Below are 19258 nucleotides of genomic sequence, written 5' to 3'. Positions count from 1 at the left end.
GTACACACTAGACCTTGAGTCCAAACCAGACAAGCATCGTGTCTAACATTGAATAAAGTTGCTACAGCTTCAGAGAATGCACACAAAGACTCGCCTTAACTCAGGCACACAACAACATGGTTTTAACTTGCCTTCTTGTCTAATAGAACACAAAGGAAAAAATAGTTTTAGAAATTGTATCATCATACCATCAAATATTGTGCAGTCGAATTCTAAGAAATTTGTACTGCAATTTAAGCCGTCTTAAAAAAAAAAAGCCGTGGGTTTTGCTTTTTCTTTAATAACAGCGTGCACTCGAGCTTTTGTGGAATCCACACCTTTTCTGTTAAACCCAATCAAAGACCAAATCCATAAATTTTGTCTGAGCATGTGCTTTAATAGAAGAAATACAAGTCAATAACATAGTCATTGCCAGAAATCTGACCTAGAAATCGCAGAATCGTAAATCTTGAAAAAAAAAGATACTGAATTTTCTTTGCCTGTTTTTCTTTTTTTAGTTTTATAAAAAAAACAAGATATTTGGACTAACCATGTTCACGAAGATGTGAAAACTACACTAAACCCAACTGACACAGGTTTCTCTCATGCATGTTGCTCTATAATAGTTAAAAATACAGGTGACTACTGTTCTGCCTTCATTCAGCCACCGTTTTGTTCGAAATTTCATTCCGACTCCATCCCAATCGACTGCTCATCTAACAGCAAATAGTATTTATTGATTTCACTTGCATTGCATTTATTCTATAATAAATAACACATTAATAATTGAGCAGGAAAACATTCTGTCTTCAGAGCATAATTTACAGCCAGACAGACTGGCAGGAGTTGCTGCTTCTAAATATAAATATATACACTCAAAAGAATTCTACCAAATGCACTATTTTTAGGGCGTGGTTACAGTAATGAGCTAAAATAATGAAATGGATGGATGAATGAAATAAATCATAGCACTAAAAGGCATCCTACAGTGTAACTTCGGCTAAGTGCGATGACGTTAATGATGATTTTGATTATTATAATGATAATGATTATGGTGTAAAACTGAATAAAAGCGCGACAACAGCACAAGCAGAAAAGCCTCGACTTTGGCGGATTTGATGGACACATTGCTGAGCTGTCAAACCCAGCATCAGTCAACATGCTTAACTCTGAACTGTCACACTAGCAAGTGACAAAGCAACAGGAAACCATTAATTTTCTATGCATGTGTGCGGCACTGAGCTGTGATTCCAGAGACATTTAAAGCAACATTTAAATTGAGATTCTCTCAGCTATATGCAAATTAGGCACGATGTGGTAACGCAGGTCCTATCAACACGCTTCGCTGAATTCCTCAGACCAATTCTATAACAGCTCCCAAAAAAAAAAAGCCTAAGAACCCTAAAACAGTGTGTTATAATGAAAGATTCCAAGTAGAACCCTTTAAAGAGGCTGAGAAGCCTTAAAAGAACGATCATTAAAAAAAAAAAACGTTTTCCCCTGTGTTTAGTATATTAGTAATACAACTGTCTTCCATAATATTTAAAAGAAAAAAAAAAAAAACCTGCACACTGAGAATTTGTAAGAATTTGTTCTTGCATGTGGATGTGTGTGGGTCATGATAAATATTTCAGCAAACAAAATCAATTCCTTTCTATTGCCTGTCACCAAAAAAATCGTAGTTTGACATGAAAATAGAACAGTCATATTGATTTGTACAAATGACCACTGGTTTGTTTACTCTAGAAAGAGCTTAACACTTTTTCTCACAGACAGTCGAGATTCAGCTGGAATCAGTTTGAGCGCAGCACAGCAACAAAAGACAACCTGCAACTGGTGCTTGCTGGCAAAAAGCCACAAACTGATGATTTCTTATTGTAAAATGAGCATGAATAAGTGTTGTTATGGACATGATAATGCCATATGGGGTCCCATGTTATTTGTTATGACTGTAAAACCTGTGGTGGAAATTGATATTGATAGAACAGTAAATATTGACACACATGACTGGTAGTTCCATAGTTTCATCCATCCATCCATTCTAAATAGCGCTTATCCTGGACAGGAAGACTCTAGGGTAACCCGAAAGGGTGCTAATACATTGCAGGTCTCTACAGTCTCTACACATTGCACACACTACAGACAATTTGAAAAGCCAGGTCAACCTGCAGCATGTTTTTGGCCTCAATGTGGAAACCAGACAACCCAGATGAATCCTCCAAAGCACAAAAAGAACTACACGCTCATATTGCGAAAGGTGCAAGGAAAACATGCTAAACACTAAACTGCCATGCAGTTACCAAAAAAAAAGGAAAATTTACATTTATCTGAGTTTAGGGGTTAATCCACTGTTAAACAAATGATCTATCAATCTATCAATCCAATCTCACAGAAAAACTTTTACATTTAACTTCTTGTAACATCTTAATACTTTGAATATACTGGCTTATGTATACATTATGTTCCATAGCAAGTTATCAAAGTTTTACTCGAAGATATTCAGCAGCAAACCTATTCAAACCAACCTCTATAACCACATCAATGTGCCAAAAAATGTTTACCTCTTTAAAAAAAACTAAAATAATGCATAATCTTTGTGCTGTTAAGAACACATGCTTAGTCTCACTACACTAAACCGTTTACAATGCAGATCGTTTTTACCTCTACATTTTTTAGGCTTCACAGTGTTTCTGTATTTTGAAAACAGCTGTGTTGCCACATGACTTACTTGGGCCACGAGTGCAAATTCGCATGAGATTTTTCCTTTGCGTCACAATCCACACAAGCATATGTTTGTTCTTTTCTTTATAATGCATACTACAGTATATACATCACATGTTTTATCCTTTTACCACTAAAATGTTTAATACACTATGGCACAATAAGCTTGTCTCACAATTTCTTATTTGAGCACCTTGCAGTCCTACATGTTACATGTAAATAAAACACCTTGTAGTTGTGAATTCAATCATTCAATTATACACACGCCTCTAATCTTAACACTTGAAGATACACTCAGGTTTTGTTTCAAAACACATCTTAATTAAGTGTGGAATCTGAGCTGACAGCAAAATAACTTCCGTGAGTTGATCACCTCAGTCTTAAGAGACGAGAAGTGAAAATTAATCAAGAGAGACACACAAAAAAAAAAAAGACTAATTTTTTTGGTACGCTGAGTGAAAATAGTAGAGACAAATTTATGATTAAAAAACTGCCAGTTACAGCAGCAACTATAACTAAATTCAATATACTATATCTAAAATCTAATATACACCACTGATTAGTAAACAAAAACATTTTTTGGGGGGGGGAATGCTGAAGAACCCAAGGGGTGTGTGAAGTATAGTCACTGTAGTCCATGAGATATGGCAAACCTATAAATAATACTTCATACCAAGAGGCCCAAACCTGTTCCAGCTTGACAAAAAGAAGAACTAGAGTGGCTCTTGTGGCTGAATGAGCACAAACTCCAACAGCAAGACTCCAAAATCAAACGAGGAGTTCTTCCCAGAAGAGTGGAGGTTATTGCCAGAGAAATGTGGACACATACATTTGACCATACAGTGTATCAACTTAGATCTCTTAGATTTCTTTATAAACATTTGTTTTTGCATAAGCTCAATTAAATTAGCATAGGACAGTTGTGTGTATATACAATGTACTTTATGAATCAACGGTTCGGAATTTTATCACAAAGAGTAGCATTTGACCAAAGAAATTGATTGGTCAAGAAAATGTTTGACTGAACTCCCCTGTAGACCTGCAAGATTATATTATGCGAGATAATTTCGGAATCCTTCTCCTTGTGTTCAAAGCTTTTGTTGGTGCAAAGCTCTCAATTGAAAGGGAGTACACAAACTTTTAAGGAAGCTTTCAATGTAAAATGATTAAACATACTGTAGATGTAGAACTGGGCTATTATGTAATATCATAGAATTTAAAACTAATGGACACAAATATAAGAACAGCACAAGCAGCTAGATTGCCAATGCTGCACTTTTCAGTATCATCCCCGTTTCCCTTTTGTTTTTCAAGACAAATGACTCTCAAACCAAAAGAAGACTTGTATGATTATTCATAAACAAAACCAATCCTTAAAAAAAAGTTAAAACATTTAAAGCAAACTACATGAACATTGCACGGCTTCAGATAAGCAGAAATAAATGTGCGATCATAAGCAAACAAAAATGCTGATGAGTAGAACCAATTATGCCAGCATAATTCAATACAGTGTTATTAATTACACACACATGACCTGGAAGCGCAGCTCAGACACATACACGGGGCTCTGGGAGTTTTAAAATTACAGCTGAAATGATGCATGGCTAACGTTCGTTAAGTAAGCGAACAAAGAAAAAAGCAAGAAGGATTGCAAAAACACCATTTTAGAGTTTTCCCATAACTTGACCAAATTTCACAGCGAATACCTGCATTTTTAGGAACACCTGTATACCTACATTTATAAAAACACATTTATGAAAATATCTAATCCACCATTCATTGGGCAGTAGTGAAAAAAATCCTGCAGACACAATTCAAGAGCTTCAGGTAACTTTGATGTCAAAAATGTGGGTAAAAATGCCTTGTTGATAAGAGTCAGAGGAAAAGCTGAGCAGAAAAGCACAAAACATTAAACATTGAGGTGAATGGCCTACAACAGTAAAAGTCTATATCAGGGTTCATTCCACTCAGTCACGAACAGAAATCTAAAGCTATCATGGACAAAGAAACATCAAAATTGGACAGTTACACATTAGGAAATTATGTTTGGAGTCTTCATCTCTCGCGTTTGGATAAGACTTTTTTCTTTTTGGATAAAACCTTTTTGTATGATGAACTTACTTTTAATATATTACTTAGTTTCTACCTATTTAATTGCCATATACGTACAGTCAAGTCCAGAATTGTCAACAACCCTCAAAAGAATGAAGAAAGAGAATAATATATAAATCCGTATTTATAGACATGTCTATAAATACGGATTTATATATTATTCGTATTTATAGACATGTCTATAAATACGGATTTATATATTATTCTCTTTCTTCATTCTTTTGAGGGTTGTTGACAATTCTCAAAAGAATGAAGAAAGAGAATAATATATAAATCCGTATTTATAGACATGTTCTACTATAATAGAATGTTATTATACGATACTTACTATATTATTCAGTTAAATTGGATTTAATGTAAAAATTAGTCAATAAAAAAAGGGAAACTTTTCCAACTGTGGGAGGGCAAAACATCTGGAAAACCGATACTACTAATGAAATAAAACTATACTTTATCCTTCCCAGTATGGTACTTTTTATTTATTACTTTTTATTAAGAGTGCCAAATTCTATACTTTGTATGTGGCTATACGATACTATAACTATACTTTGTCTCCCCAACAGCAAGTACCGTTCTGCGTTATCTACAGTATATACATTATTTTCACAGAGAGAGTGTTTATGGGTTAAAGTCTTTAGTAAAAACAGAACTAAAAAAACACAAAGAAAAAAAATCCCACCTTGAGTAGTTGAAGAGTCTGCTATCCCAGAGTGGATGATCTCCTCGATTTCCACTGTGGAAAAAGCAGGAATCAGAGCCGTCGAAGCGGTTCAGGCCGTCCTCTGTATTTTTGGAAGCATGACTATGGACCACATCTAAAAGCACCATGATGCCCATAGAGTGAGCCACATCGATGAGCTCCTTCAGCTCATCCGGAGTGCCGTATCGACTAGAGGAAGAGAGGGTTCAGATTAAGGCTAGAGTACTCATCAGGGAAAGATGTGATAAGGCTGCAAGGTAATAAGGGGATATAATAAGTAGCTCAAAATAAGTAGAGAGTAATTAAATGATAAGCATGGAACGATAACCGTAAATATAAAGCCTCAAGCATGGTAGCCATTTCCCTGCTACATTTTGTCCGTGCAAAGCCGTCTTAGTGCGTTTCGTCTACATGCTTAGTACATAATACATGATATCTGACTAAGTTGTGTGAATTATTGCTCATCTCATCTCTGTCCTTAAAATTTTACCACCCAAAACAAATCCAGCAGCAATAAAAAAAAAAAAAAAAAAAAAAACAGCGGGCCGTTTACAATGACATAGTGGAGGTCGCGTTTTTTATTCAAGCGCGATGCTCTTTGCAGAGGAAAGTGCAAGATGGAGTGCACTTGACACTTCCTTATGCATCCCACTTGTGTAATTGCTCCTTGAAGGCTTAACCGTCCTTTGGGCTATCATCGCATCGCTCCCCTCCTCCCTCACTGACGGCAAAAAGCCACGCACACTGACATTGCCCTCGCTTCCTAGCATCCAGCCGCCGCACTTTTTAAATGGCCATGAGAGATCAATCATGGGTGAAATTACTCTGTATATATTACACTCTGGCTTTAAGCTCTCTCCTCTAGCTGAGATGACTGGCGAATTCGTGAGTGTAAATGAAGCATCCCTACTTGATCTTCCTTTATCTAAGATGTGCGCCACTCTCCGGGATTAACGCCAAATGTATTTACAGGGAGATTAACGGATCCAGAGTCTCCCGGGAATGTTTGGAGGCACGATCGTAGGACCTAAGACAACGTTCATAGAAGAAATATACTCATGATTATCGATTAAGAATATGTGAAAAATTAAAAAAGGAAGTGAAAAGTGATGAGTCTCACTGGAGGAAGAATATACTAAGTAGAATCTATGTGCTACTAAATGCTATTAGCAGTACATGACAAATTATGCAGAGCTACTCTCGATAGTGAAACACAGCAAGAAATAAAAAGCGATTTTACACAAAAGCTCTGCTGTTGTAGCACTTCTACTGTAGTTCTTGGAACGAAGAATCTAAACAAAAGGTCTAAATACTCTGAACTCTTGTACTTCTGAATTCCAATACTGACCAAATTTATTGCTAAGCATCCAAACAGGGATCCTTAAATGACAGCCTGAACACAGCTTAAAAAACATTAATCCACTAAAATCTTTATGCATTATACATAATACATAGGTAATACTTTCTGCTGTGTAGACTTTAATATAAGGCTGAAATGATTCCATGAGTAAATCTAGTAATAAGGAAAACTATTTTTGCCTCAATGTTTTGTTTAGTCCTTTTAACTACACAATGAGCATTGTGTTTCCCCGAGGACCATTATTACTGACGCACCACACGCTAAACTCTGGAGCACTCTAGACAGGTAAACACAGGAGACGCAACAGAATATAACAAAAGCCTGTTTCTGCCACAATCAAAAAAATAATTCCAACTTTTTTTAAATTCGCAATTCCGACGTTATTTTTCGCAATTCCGACTTTATTTCTCGCAATTCCGACTTTATTTCTCGCAATTCCGACTTTATTCAACCAGTCAGGGAGCGACACCCCCTGAGTAGTGCCAGTAAGCTTTACACACTGAAAAATGAAATAGGCTAAATTCAATAGAATCGCATGGTATCAAACTAAGCCTCTGATCCCTGGAGAAAACTCTGTCTAACAATCAGCTCTGGAGGAGACGGAACAAGACAGATGAAGCAGAGGAGCCTCGTTCATACGCCAACAGCTTCAAACTTTGGGCCGACAACATGGTTACCGGTGGATGCACCAGGAATGTTGGATGTTTACGAGAAATAACAACTAAAAATTGTAAAAAAATAAGTCGAGAGAAAAAAAAAAAAAAAACGGAATTGTGAGATAAAAGGTCGGAATTTTTTTTTTTTTATATGTCGGAAACAGGCTTCTTTAGGATTTAGTCCAACGAAAATGACAGGTTCCAAAGTTTGGGACATTTGTAACTAAAACGGTATTTTCATTTTGATATTGCAATTAAATCTGTTTAGTTTTTACAGATTTGCAATTTCCAATATGCAATTTCAGCAAAAAATGTTTATTTAAAAATGAAACTACTTGTTCCTGTCTTACTTTCTCTTCTGTATTTAGTATTGCTATTTAATAAAAAAATTTTTTTTAAAAAGTACTTATCCGATTACTCTATTAATTGTTGGAATAATCGGCACAGCCTTACTCTAATGTTACTAAAGATGATAATATAAACGAGTGAATATTAAATGGCCTCATTGCATGTAGGTGTAGAAAAATACTAGCATATAATATAATGATCTTAAAGTGAACATTGTTACCAATTTCTTTAATTTCTTAATTATTATGTATTTTTTCATCCAGAGTTTGACCCTGATCTATTAAATAGTTGTTTTAGTAAGTAATTGCAGGAAAAGGCATGATTTGGAATCCAAAGTCATGACTCTTTGCAGGGACAGGGTTAGCAAAAAGTACTAGTCATATAATAGTAAGTCATTTAGACTTCATTCTATTTAAAAACAAAAGACACTATGAATAACGGGGAACAAAATAGAAAGTGAAACTGTATGATGGAGCAAATGTGCCATGGCAGAATTTAAATCTGCTTGAATAAACGTCATCTGCAACTTTCTCTTGTAGAAATGTGTTTCTATGTAACTCGATTAGGGAAATCTTTTTCAGCACCAAATGTATGTCCTTACGTATGAGTAACTAAATTCAATACGAGTACCGGAGGTACCAGAGCAAATTACATTTACTCGCGTTCAGTAGGTTGTGTACTTCACATTTTTAAAGTTATTGTTTTTTAAATCTGAAATTTTACGTTTACTTAAGTATGTTTAGTTTGAAGTATTGCACTTAACTACACTTTAAATCATATCCGTTACTGAGTAAAATAAAATAAAAACTCGCAAAAAAGAAAGATGGAGACGATCTAATTTTTTTTATTTATTTTTTTTTATTGCACTTTAAAATTAAAAGCGTTCCTTCAATTAAAAACAACTAGTCTGAGATTTATATCACCTTGTCCTTTTTGAACTTCACTAGAATCTCTGGCATGGAGAAGCTGATGCTGGATCTGTGATGATCACAAATGTTGAGCTCAGTAGCTCCTAATTTTATACCAAAGACTGTTGAAAGAACATTTACTTATAATCTTATACTCCAGTGCTCATGTTAGTTCTCACTCTCCAGTGTTCTGTATTGTTTAAAGATTTATGATCAAACTCTTGATGTCACCCAAATGAGGATGGGTTCCCCTTTTGAGTCCGGTTCCTCTAAAGGTTTCTTCCTCATTACATCTAAGGGAGTTTTTCCTTGCCACAGTCGCCATGGCTGCTCATCAGGGATAAATGCACACCGTTCACCTTAACTGTTGATTTCTGTAAAGCTGCTTTGAGACAATGTCTGTTGTAAAAAGCGCTATAGAAATAAACCTGACTTGACTAGAATTTTACTCTGAGTACATTTTAAATGAGCCATTTTTTACTTTTACTTGAGTAGATTATTAGACTAGTAACTTTACTTGTACTTAAGTAAAATTTCATTGAAGTAACAGTACTTTTACTTGAGTAGGATTTTTTTTATTACTCTTTCCACCCCTTGTGAGTACAAAGGTACTACACCATTTGGTAAAAATAAAAAAGATTACCTGGATGCAGCGAAGAAACTTGTGACTTGGTAACCGAAGCTACCATAATAGGCGTGTTCCATGATAGCCATCATCTGAATACAGTTATAGCCTGCAAAAGGAAAAAATAAAAAGTGTTTTAGATATGTGCAATATGAAATATTTTTTGTGACCTCAAAAACATACCTCCCCTTTCCCTACTGAATGCTCTCAAACCCAAAACAACTCCCTGACAAGTTTACTTCCTATACATACATTTAAAGTTGTAAAAGACAGGCTGTGGCCACTGGGACAGAGTAAAGGGATGACTTATAGGGTCATGTGGAATCCTCTTGACCCGTTTTAATGCTGAAACATGGCTACAGTCTCTAGTCACGTCTCTTTCTTACTGACAGGTCTTTGAAATCTTATGGTAAAAACCCCTTCCAAAAAAAACTAAACTCAGGAGGTAGATTTGAAGAGTCTCATACTGTTGTTTCTCAGAGCAGAGTGGTTTATTTATTTATTTATTTTACTTAGTTTCTTTGTGCTGCTTCACAAATTTTATATTTTTTGAAATGATGACAGCACTGCAGCCTCTGAGGAAGCCTCACTTGGCTCATGGATATACATATGCAGGCACTCACTCATTCCTTTTCTCATTCTCTTTCTTAAACACATTTCTATGCTGCTGGGAAGCTCAGGCGTCTTTTATAGATTTCCAAACTAGCAAAAAGTTAACTCTAGAGACGTATTGGTACAGTATTCACAGCAGGTAAAATCAGGTTGAACTAAATAATTAACACAGACTGAATATTCAATAAGCAATGACATAAACTAGCCAATAAAAAAAAAAACTAAAAGAAATACAAAACAAAAACAACAACAATGTATACACGTGTGTAATATGGTTTTAAAATGCACCAAAGCAGCAAACTGGATTTTTAAATTGACTTCAAAGAAGTGAAAATTCATGTCCATCCTAAAGTACAAATTTGATTTATAAAAGTTTCAGGCATTCCCCCCCCCCTCATACCCAAGCTAAATATCTTCATACACATACAATTCGTATTGCTGTAATGTACAATTGACATTCATGAAACAGCGGATTAATACAAAATTTATTAACAGGTTCAGTCACGGAGCTAAAAATGACAAAATGATTGAATAATGAATGAATTCCTCCAAAGTGTGTTGAATCTTCCAGTAATGCAGCTCAGCCACTGCAGTGCATCACTACCATAGACACGCAATGAGTATTTCTTCCCGATGGAGTTATTGTTACTCTAATTGTGTTAAATGCTGGGATTTTTTTATTGTCTTCTTTCAAGTAATTCATATAGAATTGAATAGTAAAATGTATTTGTAATCTGTATGTAAAATTGCAGTAACTCATTCCGCAACATGATGCAATGGAGATTCACATTAGTGAATAAAATTTTCTTTAAAAAATTGTGAAAACTCAAAAATATAAACAAAATTATAATTCTAGAATAAAATTAATTACTATATATTATGATCATTTCCTAGAATTCCTTCCTATACAGTTTACAGAGGGCAAACATAGGGAATAAGTATGTATGCCCTTATTGACTACCTCACCAATCCTCACCTCACCTCACCCCCATGAAAACATATTTGACCTTGTCCTTTATTGACCACTGTCCATAATGAAGAAGAAACAAGCCTTTTATGTCACATTACAAAAGACTCTCTAAAGGCTTCCACCATAAAAAAAAAAAAAAAGTGACATTGCGGCTGCTGGTGCCATTTGATGCATGCCATGTTGTGTATGGGATTCTAACATGGCAAACTTTTTGACTGCCAGACTTTAATTGAATTTGCATATCATTATGTTCTTACAAAGCGGGCAAATCCAGGGAGAGAATGTTACCCATTTATGCAGCACAGTCAGCACATTGGTACTAATCAGCTTGTATAGGCAACGCTATATTTTTCTGTTTGAAAAGTAATAGATAAATTAATCAGACATGCCATTTCAGGGCTTACATTTAAGGGCATGTGGATACCCTGGAACACTGCATATAAACTAAATACCATGGCAGAACATGAAAAAAAATGTGTACCTAAAATTATTAGAAAAAAAAGACCTAAAAAAGTAATTTTATCTGTCCAGCAAGAAGAGCACTATCTGAGAACCCACATACACAAACAAATCTACGCACAACAAGCATAACTACATAGAAGAGACACTAATGACCACTTTGCATGCCAGCAGGAGCCTATGAGTGCCTTTTTGACCCACAGAAGGGCCTGGAGAAGTGGCTCATAGAGACCTGACTGAATAGTCGGTCCAGGATGATAATTCACACAACAGCATCTCGTCCTCCGCACGTCAGGGTTGTTGGGTTAAGCACCGCTGCCACTCAGGTCCCCCTGTGATGAAGGAGGGACCCTGGCAAATAGAAAAACAAATTCCCTGGCATACAGAAGAACTTGCTTAAAAAACATTTGTCTGGAGGAGGCACAGAGTACACAAAGAATTTTTGAAAGGCAGAGGAGACGGCAGTTTGTTCTTTAGCCATTAGCAGGACGTTCTAATGAGGTCTTGAGACTGAGCTTGTTAGTATGATGTAATGTTAGTTTAGCTCACACACCCGATGCACAGATGTAGTGGTAAGCATTTAAGTAAATATCTTACCCAGGTCTTTTATCCGAGGCAGCACGTTGTAAGTGAAATTTTTGTAGGATGCCACTTTGCCCTCCGGGGATGCGATGCCAACATGTGACTCGTATATCCGTAAACTGCGGGGTTTCTGTGGCCGAGGATGTTTATGCTAAAGTGCAGAAAAAAGATGGATGTTTCCCATGTGGATCAGCTTCCTTATAAATACTGCATGTGCAAAACTCGGACAAAGCTCAGTAAACATCAAATTGACCTTAAAAATTTTTGCGGTCGGGAAAATGCATCAGATGCTGCTTCTTGTAAATTCTCTTAAAAAGCCAAAATGTTGTCATTTCAGCTTGGACTATAAAACCCTTGTCTTTAACATACAGCATGTTAATGCATCTTCTCTAACAAATAGAGTTCCCCAAAAAGAATATAATAATGAAATGCAAAAACACATATATAGGCTATGATGGCTGTATACTTTGTTTTATAGTTTATTTATCACATGCAATATTCAATGCAGTTGAGTAAGAATAAAATCAATTTTTTTCCCTTTTTCTTTCCAAGAAAAACAGACTCGAGTTTGCTTAAAGTGTATTTATAATTGAAAGAGATCCAAAAAAACCCCCGAAAAAAACATATTTCAATTCAGGAAAACTACCATGTGAACACTTTTTCCCCAAGACACTCACTCATAAATCTTACACTAATATCAGTGATTTAATACATATAAAATTGACCAATGTGGGAATTAATCTAGCTGTTAATGATAAATGTTGCAGATCTTATACAATAAAAAAAAAACATATGACCTTCAATATAAACACTTTTATATTAGCTTATCGGAGTACAATACACACGTCTGATTAAACAATCAGGCTAATATTTAGGCCTTATAACCCTTAAAAGTCAGACTTGATCTTTAAAAAAACAAGATGGGTCTAAGATGGGTAAATGCATTTCTCTTTGATTGATTAAATGCATGTTTCTGTAAATTCAGTGTTGAAACTGGTTTCTTTTGCAGGAAATTGCTGCATTTTGCATTTAAATAAGAAACATGGTTGTTAGAAGGCTGGTGTCAGGGCATAGGGTCAGCCATGTTACAGCACCCCTGAAGCAGGTGGGGTTGAGAATCTTGCTCAGGTGACCAATGATGGCAAGTTGGAGATATTAGGGCTTGAACCCCCAACCTTCTGATCAGTAACCCAGAGCCTTAACCACAAAGCTACCACGTCTGTCCAGAATTAGAAGGCACATCAGCATCCAGATCAATGGCCTGAGGGTTTTAAGAACCTGATTTATTAGAAAAATGGTTAAGAAAATTATTTATTAAAATCAATAATGTACTTGTAGTTTATAATGTGTAGATCTCTAAAGACAATAAATATAAAAATCTTTACCCTGTTCCATTATCTATAATAAATGAGTCATTGGCTGGGACAGAAAAAAAAACAAAAAAAAAAAACAACAGTTTTCGAAGTTTAGCTAAAAGAAATGATCAATGATTATTACATAGCGTTAAAAGACATTTTCTATATGTTCAAAATGTCTTTCAAATGAACTTATTAACATAGTATCACCATCTAAGGGTGTTTAATTTGAAATTTTATGTCTTCAATCTTTTAAAAGCCAAAAAGAAAAATAATCCTGTTTCAATATAAACAACTAAGTACTTACTACATAGGGATGAGGAGGATCCCAGTACGCCCACTCATACACAACCGATGTGTCAGCTCTAGTAACATACGTTGCCCAAGGTGAAATTCGGTACAGACGCTCTCCTTCTTTGGTGTGAAGCACTACCTAGAGTGTGTTACAGATGATAAGAAGTTATAATGCAATCATATGTCCACAAGGAGATAAAAGGAGAAAACACACACACACACACACACACACACACACACACACACACACACACACACACACACACACACACACACACACACACACACACACACACACACAACCTGTGCAGAATATGGTCAAACAAATACTGTATATTTCAATGATATCCCCCATCCCCAATATCAACCCCTTTAAAAAAATTATAAATTCACAAAACAATTTAGGAAATATTTCTTCCAGCATCATGCTAATTGGTGCAAGAATCACTGGTTCAATCCTGACCCCAGTTTACTGTCTGTAAAAAGTTTCATATGTTCTTCCAACAACCATGCCATCACAAAAACATGCAGGCAGAAGGACTGATGTATCAATGATGCTGTGAGGTTGACTGACATTACATTCATTGTGTATTCCCACCTAACGTCCAGTGTTTCTGGGAGTGGTCCTGGATCACTGAAAGACTGAGGTAAATCAATTCCTGAAGATAAATGAATGAATTCCCTATGCCTTCATTGCTTCATTGCTTCTGATTTTGTTCTTTTATAATTTCCCATCAGGACAGAGATGATTCATTGCAGAATAAACACAGTCAGTCTAAAGATCTTTGTATTGATTCAAAGGGGAAAACCATTTTCCCCCAATAATTTCCCTTCAGGTAAAAATACAGTAAAATGCACAGTAGTTCTCAGAAGCTAAATAACTCAGATTTATACACCTCCAGTATTGCAGGAAAAACAAGTTTATACAGTTACAGCTTTCCCTGTAACAATTAGCTGACACAGACTTTCGATGCAACTTATTATTATTATTATTATTATTATTATATACATCAATTATTAATTCTGTACATGAAGGATTTTGGTCTGAAACACTGATTTAGATCAATTTCATTGAAAAACATACTGTTTTAACATGTTGAAATCTTGTGATTTCTTTTGTGCAATCTGACCCACGCCTCGGAAGCTGTTTGGCAATGCGAGGAAGACAAAGCATTTTGTCAGGGAAAGATAAGAGTCATTTGATCCTTGGCGCATCATTTGCAGAAAGTTATTTATAGCCAGACTAAAATGATTCATCTCTGGAAGGGGGGATATTATGGATATTATCAAATGTCCCCCCTTTGAGTAAAACCAATGCTACTTAAAAGTTCATTTTAAATCTCAAATAATGTGCAGTATATATATATATATATATATATATATATATATATATATATATATATATATATATATATATATATACACATACACACACACACACACACACACACACACACACACCACACACATACGCACACACACACACACAGGTTCCAATATGTCTGCCGCACACACACACACACACACACACACACACACACGCCTATAAACCCCGGCTCTTCCAATATGTATGAATGCACTGACACGCACACACACACCTATAAACCAAGGCTTTAATATGTATGCACACAGACACACAAGCACACACAGACAGACAGAGAAAGACACACACACCTATAAACATAGGCTCCAATTTGTATACATGCACACACCTGCACACAGACCCATTCTCCAATCTGCATTCTTACACATCGAGTGTGTAGGTGTTAATTATTGCAGCTGTTAGTTGAGCCTCAGTGTTGATCACACACTCTGAACATAAACCAGGCAAAGAACTTTTTTGGCTGTTCAGTCTTCAGATCTAAACTAACATGCGTAAAGTCTTCTCTTCTCTGCCTGTGGTGATGCAGTGTCACGGCACAGCCAGCATGGGACCACAGATCGATGCTGGAGCATTTCTCCCAGCATGAACACACCCCAAGGCACTGTCTTTTTCTCTCTTGCTCTCCAAGGATAGATCATTTGACGACGCCTTCTCTCGACTACCATGGAGAGGTAATGACTGGCCCACTGGCCCCTGCAGGTGACCCACAGAGCAGCATCCCACTGCGCCTCGGTCATTAGCAACATCTCTCTGGAGAACATGACAAGTACTCGCTCACCAATTGTACATTTTTTTTTTTTTTACAATTACTGCCAAACCACTGGATGAGCAAAGCAATGTGTAGAGTGGAAAAAAAAACCAAGAATGAGAGTTTCATAAAATACATGCAAAAAGGATAAACACAAATGTTGGTGCCTGTACAGTATACTGTATATTCAGATGAAAGCACATTAAACTGAAGAGTGCATAAAACAGGAGATGGTATATGGCACGAAATATGCATAATAATTATTATTAGCATTTGTGAAGTGTTACTTCAGTATGAATGTGTAAATATCCTTTTTGAAATGCAGCAGATACAGTATGCCAAACAGTATGCTGTTCTTTCACAATCTGTTACCACAAAGTTGGAGGCAAGATATTTAAAGGATGTCTTTGGATGTGTAAAATGCCCCTGTGCACAAAGCCAACTCCATTAAGATGTGGTTTACAAGGAGTTGGAGTGGAAAATCTTGAGTGGCCTGCTATAGAGCTCTGACCTCACCACTTGTGAACACCTTTAGAACGAACTGGAACACTGACTGCACCCCAGGTTTCCTCAACCTACATCAGCACCTGAACATCAGCTGAAGGTGTTACTCATATCTCTGCCGATTCCAATTTTGTTTCTCCAACCGCTTTCTCCCTATGCTTTCCTGCACTTCCTCATTCCACCACCACGTCTCGTTGTCTTCCTTCCTTTCTTAAAGTTGCACAGCTAGCTTGGTTTATTCAACAACTAAAGCACTAGCAAAAATGACCAACTGATTCAAGTTTTTAAATCATCATTACAGCAACTCCTATTTACACCAACACTACTATTTATACATGGCAGATGTATGCAGTATAATAACCAGTTTCATGGAAACATCAAAGCCAGCTAAAAATAACTAAAAAGACACTGACTTTGCATCTGGAGGCTGAAAAAATCTTTAAAAAATTGTAGAATGTAAATTTTATGGTAAAACTATATATTGCACAAACATTCCCCATTAAAATACAATAACCTGAAAAAAGACTGGGACAAGGACTATTCTCCCAGAGATACTTTCAGCCAAGCTTCAGCCTAGTGGCCAGCCTGAGGAAAAAAACGAGTGCCAGGGTCTGAATCTGCTTCTTATCGCTTGCTGCCTGACCCGAGCTGACAATTGCAACCCCCAAGCCAGAATGGAGACTCAGACCTGCAGACCATCATCCAGTCACCTTATGTCTTCCAACATACAACTTCCACCATGACTCATCACACTGCAGACTTAATATAGTCGTGAAGGTAGTGTCAATGTGATCGAAGTGCAATAAGAAATTTCAAACTGATTCCAGTACGGAAAAGTAAAGAAAGGATGAACTCAATTCTAATACTATCTTGTTTTTATTTAAAATTTAACCACACTGGTTTTAGGGTTTTACTGTGTAGAACCACGATGAGATATTTTGCAAGCAGCTGATGTGTGGTGTTAACGGTTTTGTACCTCTTGTACCGTATTTTCCAGACTATAAGCCACTACTTTTTTTCCCCCACTCGTTGAACCCTGCGGCTTAAACAACGAAGCAGCTAATTTATGGATTTTTCCCGGTTTCACAAGCTTCAAGCCAAAAAAACTGAACCCCATAACATTAGACCAATGAAATTGCCGTACGGGTTCAGGTGAACCAATGAAACTCTATATTAAATCGGGTGCACTCCCACTGAATCGGGCCGCACCACATTATAAATATGGATGAGGTTCCTCTGACGTTTGACCTGCCGCTCACTCGGACTGTCTACAAGAAATGGGAATCATTCGTCATGCTTAAAACAACCGGGCATGAAAAAAAACGCACTTCATCTGTGTTCTGAGCTGCACGGCATCGGGAGAAAAGCTTCACCAGTGGTGATTTTTTAAACGCACGACGATGCCAAAAGAAAAACTCTCGAGAGAAATTGTTGTGAAAGGAAGGAGGAAGACAGTGAACAATGACTTTCTTGGTAGGCTACTGTTTAGATACAAGCCGTGTAACAGACACTGTCCACTGTGAGAGACATAATCTAAAAAAAAATAAAAAAAAAAAATCCAGAAATCACAATGTATGATTTTTTAACTATTTATTTGTATGATACAGCTGCAAATAAGTATTTGAACACCTGAGAAATTCAATGTTAATATTTGGTACAGTAGCCTTTGTTTGCAATTACAGAGGTCAAACGTTTCCTGTAGTTTTTCACCAGGTTTGCACACACTGCAGGAGGGATTTTGGCCCACTCCTCCACACAGATCTTCTCTAGATCAGTCAGGTTTCTGGCCTGACGCTAAGAAACACAGAGTTTGAGCTCCCTCCAAAGATTCCCTATTGGGTTTAGGTCTGGAGACTGGCTAGGCCACGCCAGAACCTTGAACCTTAACGTCTTACAGAGCCACTCCTTGGTTATCCTGGCTGTGTGCCTCTGGTCATTGTCATGTTGGAAGACCCAGCCTCGACCCATCTTTAATGCTCTAACTGAGGGAAGGAGGTTGTTCCCCAAAATCTCGCAATACATGGCCCCGGTCATCCTCTCCTTAATACAGTACAGTCGCCCTGTCCCATGTGCAGAAAAACACCCCCAAAGCATGATGCTACCACCCCCATGCTTTACAGTAGGGATGGTGTTCTTGGGATGGTACTCATCATTCTTCTTCCTCCAAACACATTTAGTGGAATTATGACCCAAAAGTTCTATTTTGGTCTCATCTGACCACATGACTTTCTCCCATGACTCCTCTGGATCATCCAAATGGTCATTGGCAAATTTAAGACGTGCCTGGACATGTGCTGGTTTAAGCAGGGGAACCTTCCATGCCATGCATGATTTCAAACCATGACGTCTTAGTGTATTACCAACAGTAACCTTGGAAACGGTGGTCCCAGCTCTTTTCAGGTCATTGACCAGCTCCTCCCGTGTAGTTCTGGGCTGATTTCTCACCTTCCTTAGGATCATTGAGACCCCACAAGGTGAGATCTTGCATGGAGCCCCAGTCCGAGAGAGATTGACAGTCATGTTTAGCTTCTTCCATTTTCTAATGATTGCTCCAACAGTGGATCTTTCTTCACCAAGCTGCTTGGCAATTTCCCCGTAGCCCTTTCCAGCCTTTTGGAGGTGTACAATTTTGTCTCTAGTGTCTTTGGACAGCTCTTTTGTCTTGGCCATGTTAGTAGTTGGATTCTTACTGATTGTATGGGGTGGACAGGTGTCTTTATGCAGCTAACGACCTCAAACAGGTGAATCTAATTTAGGATAATAAATGTAGTGGAGGTGGACATTTTAAAGGCAGACTAACAGGTCTTTGAGGGTCAGAATTCTAGCTGATAGACAGGTGTTCAAATACTTATTTGCAGCTGTATCATACAAATAAATAGTAAAAAAAAAATCATACATTGTGATTTCTGGATTTTTTTTTTTTAGATTATGTCTCTCACAG

At 36.9% G+C, this 19258-nt stretch overlaps 1 protein-coding gene across 1 annotated transcript in view; it reads right to left on the bottom strand.

The window, feature by feature from the left end:
• The window catches only part of gbe1b (glucan (1,4-alpha-), branching enzyme 1b), a 119827-nt gene that overhangs the window by 81448 nt on the left and 19121 nt on the right, over positions 1-19258 (bottom strand). The window contains exons 4-7 of the mRNA XM_083548386.1: positions 13695-13820; positions 12048-12183; positions 9428-9518; positions 5492-5701 (exon numbers count right to left, since the gene is read on the bottom strand). Coding sequence (XP_083404512.1) covers positions 5492-5701; positions 9428-9518; positions 12048-12183; positions 13695-13820 — 563 coding nt within the window. The remainder of the gene's footprint in view (positions 1-5491; positions 5702-9427; positions 9519-12047; positions 12184-13694; positions 13821-19258) is intronic.

This window comes from Silurus aristotelis (genome assembly GCF_946808225.1).
Source record: "Silurus aristotelis genome assembly, chromosome: 8".
Lineage (NCBI taxonomy): Eukaryota > Metazoa > Chordata > Actinopteri > Siluriformes > Siluridae > Silurus > Silurus aristotelis.
This window is presented reverse-complemented; position numbering and strand designations above follow the sequence as displayed.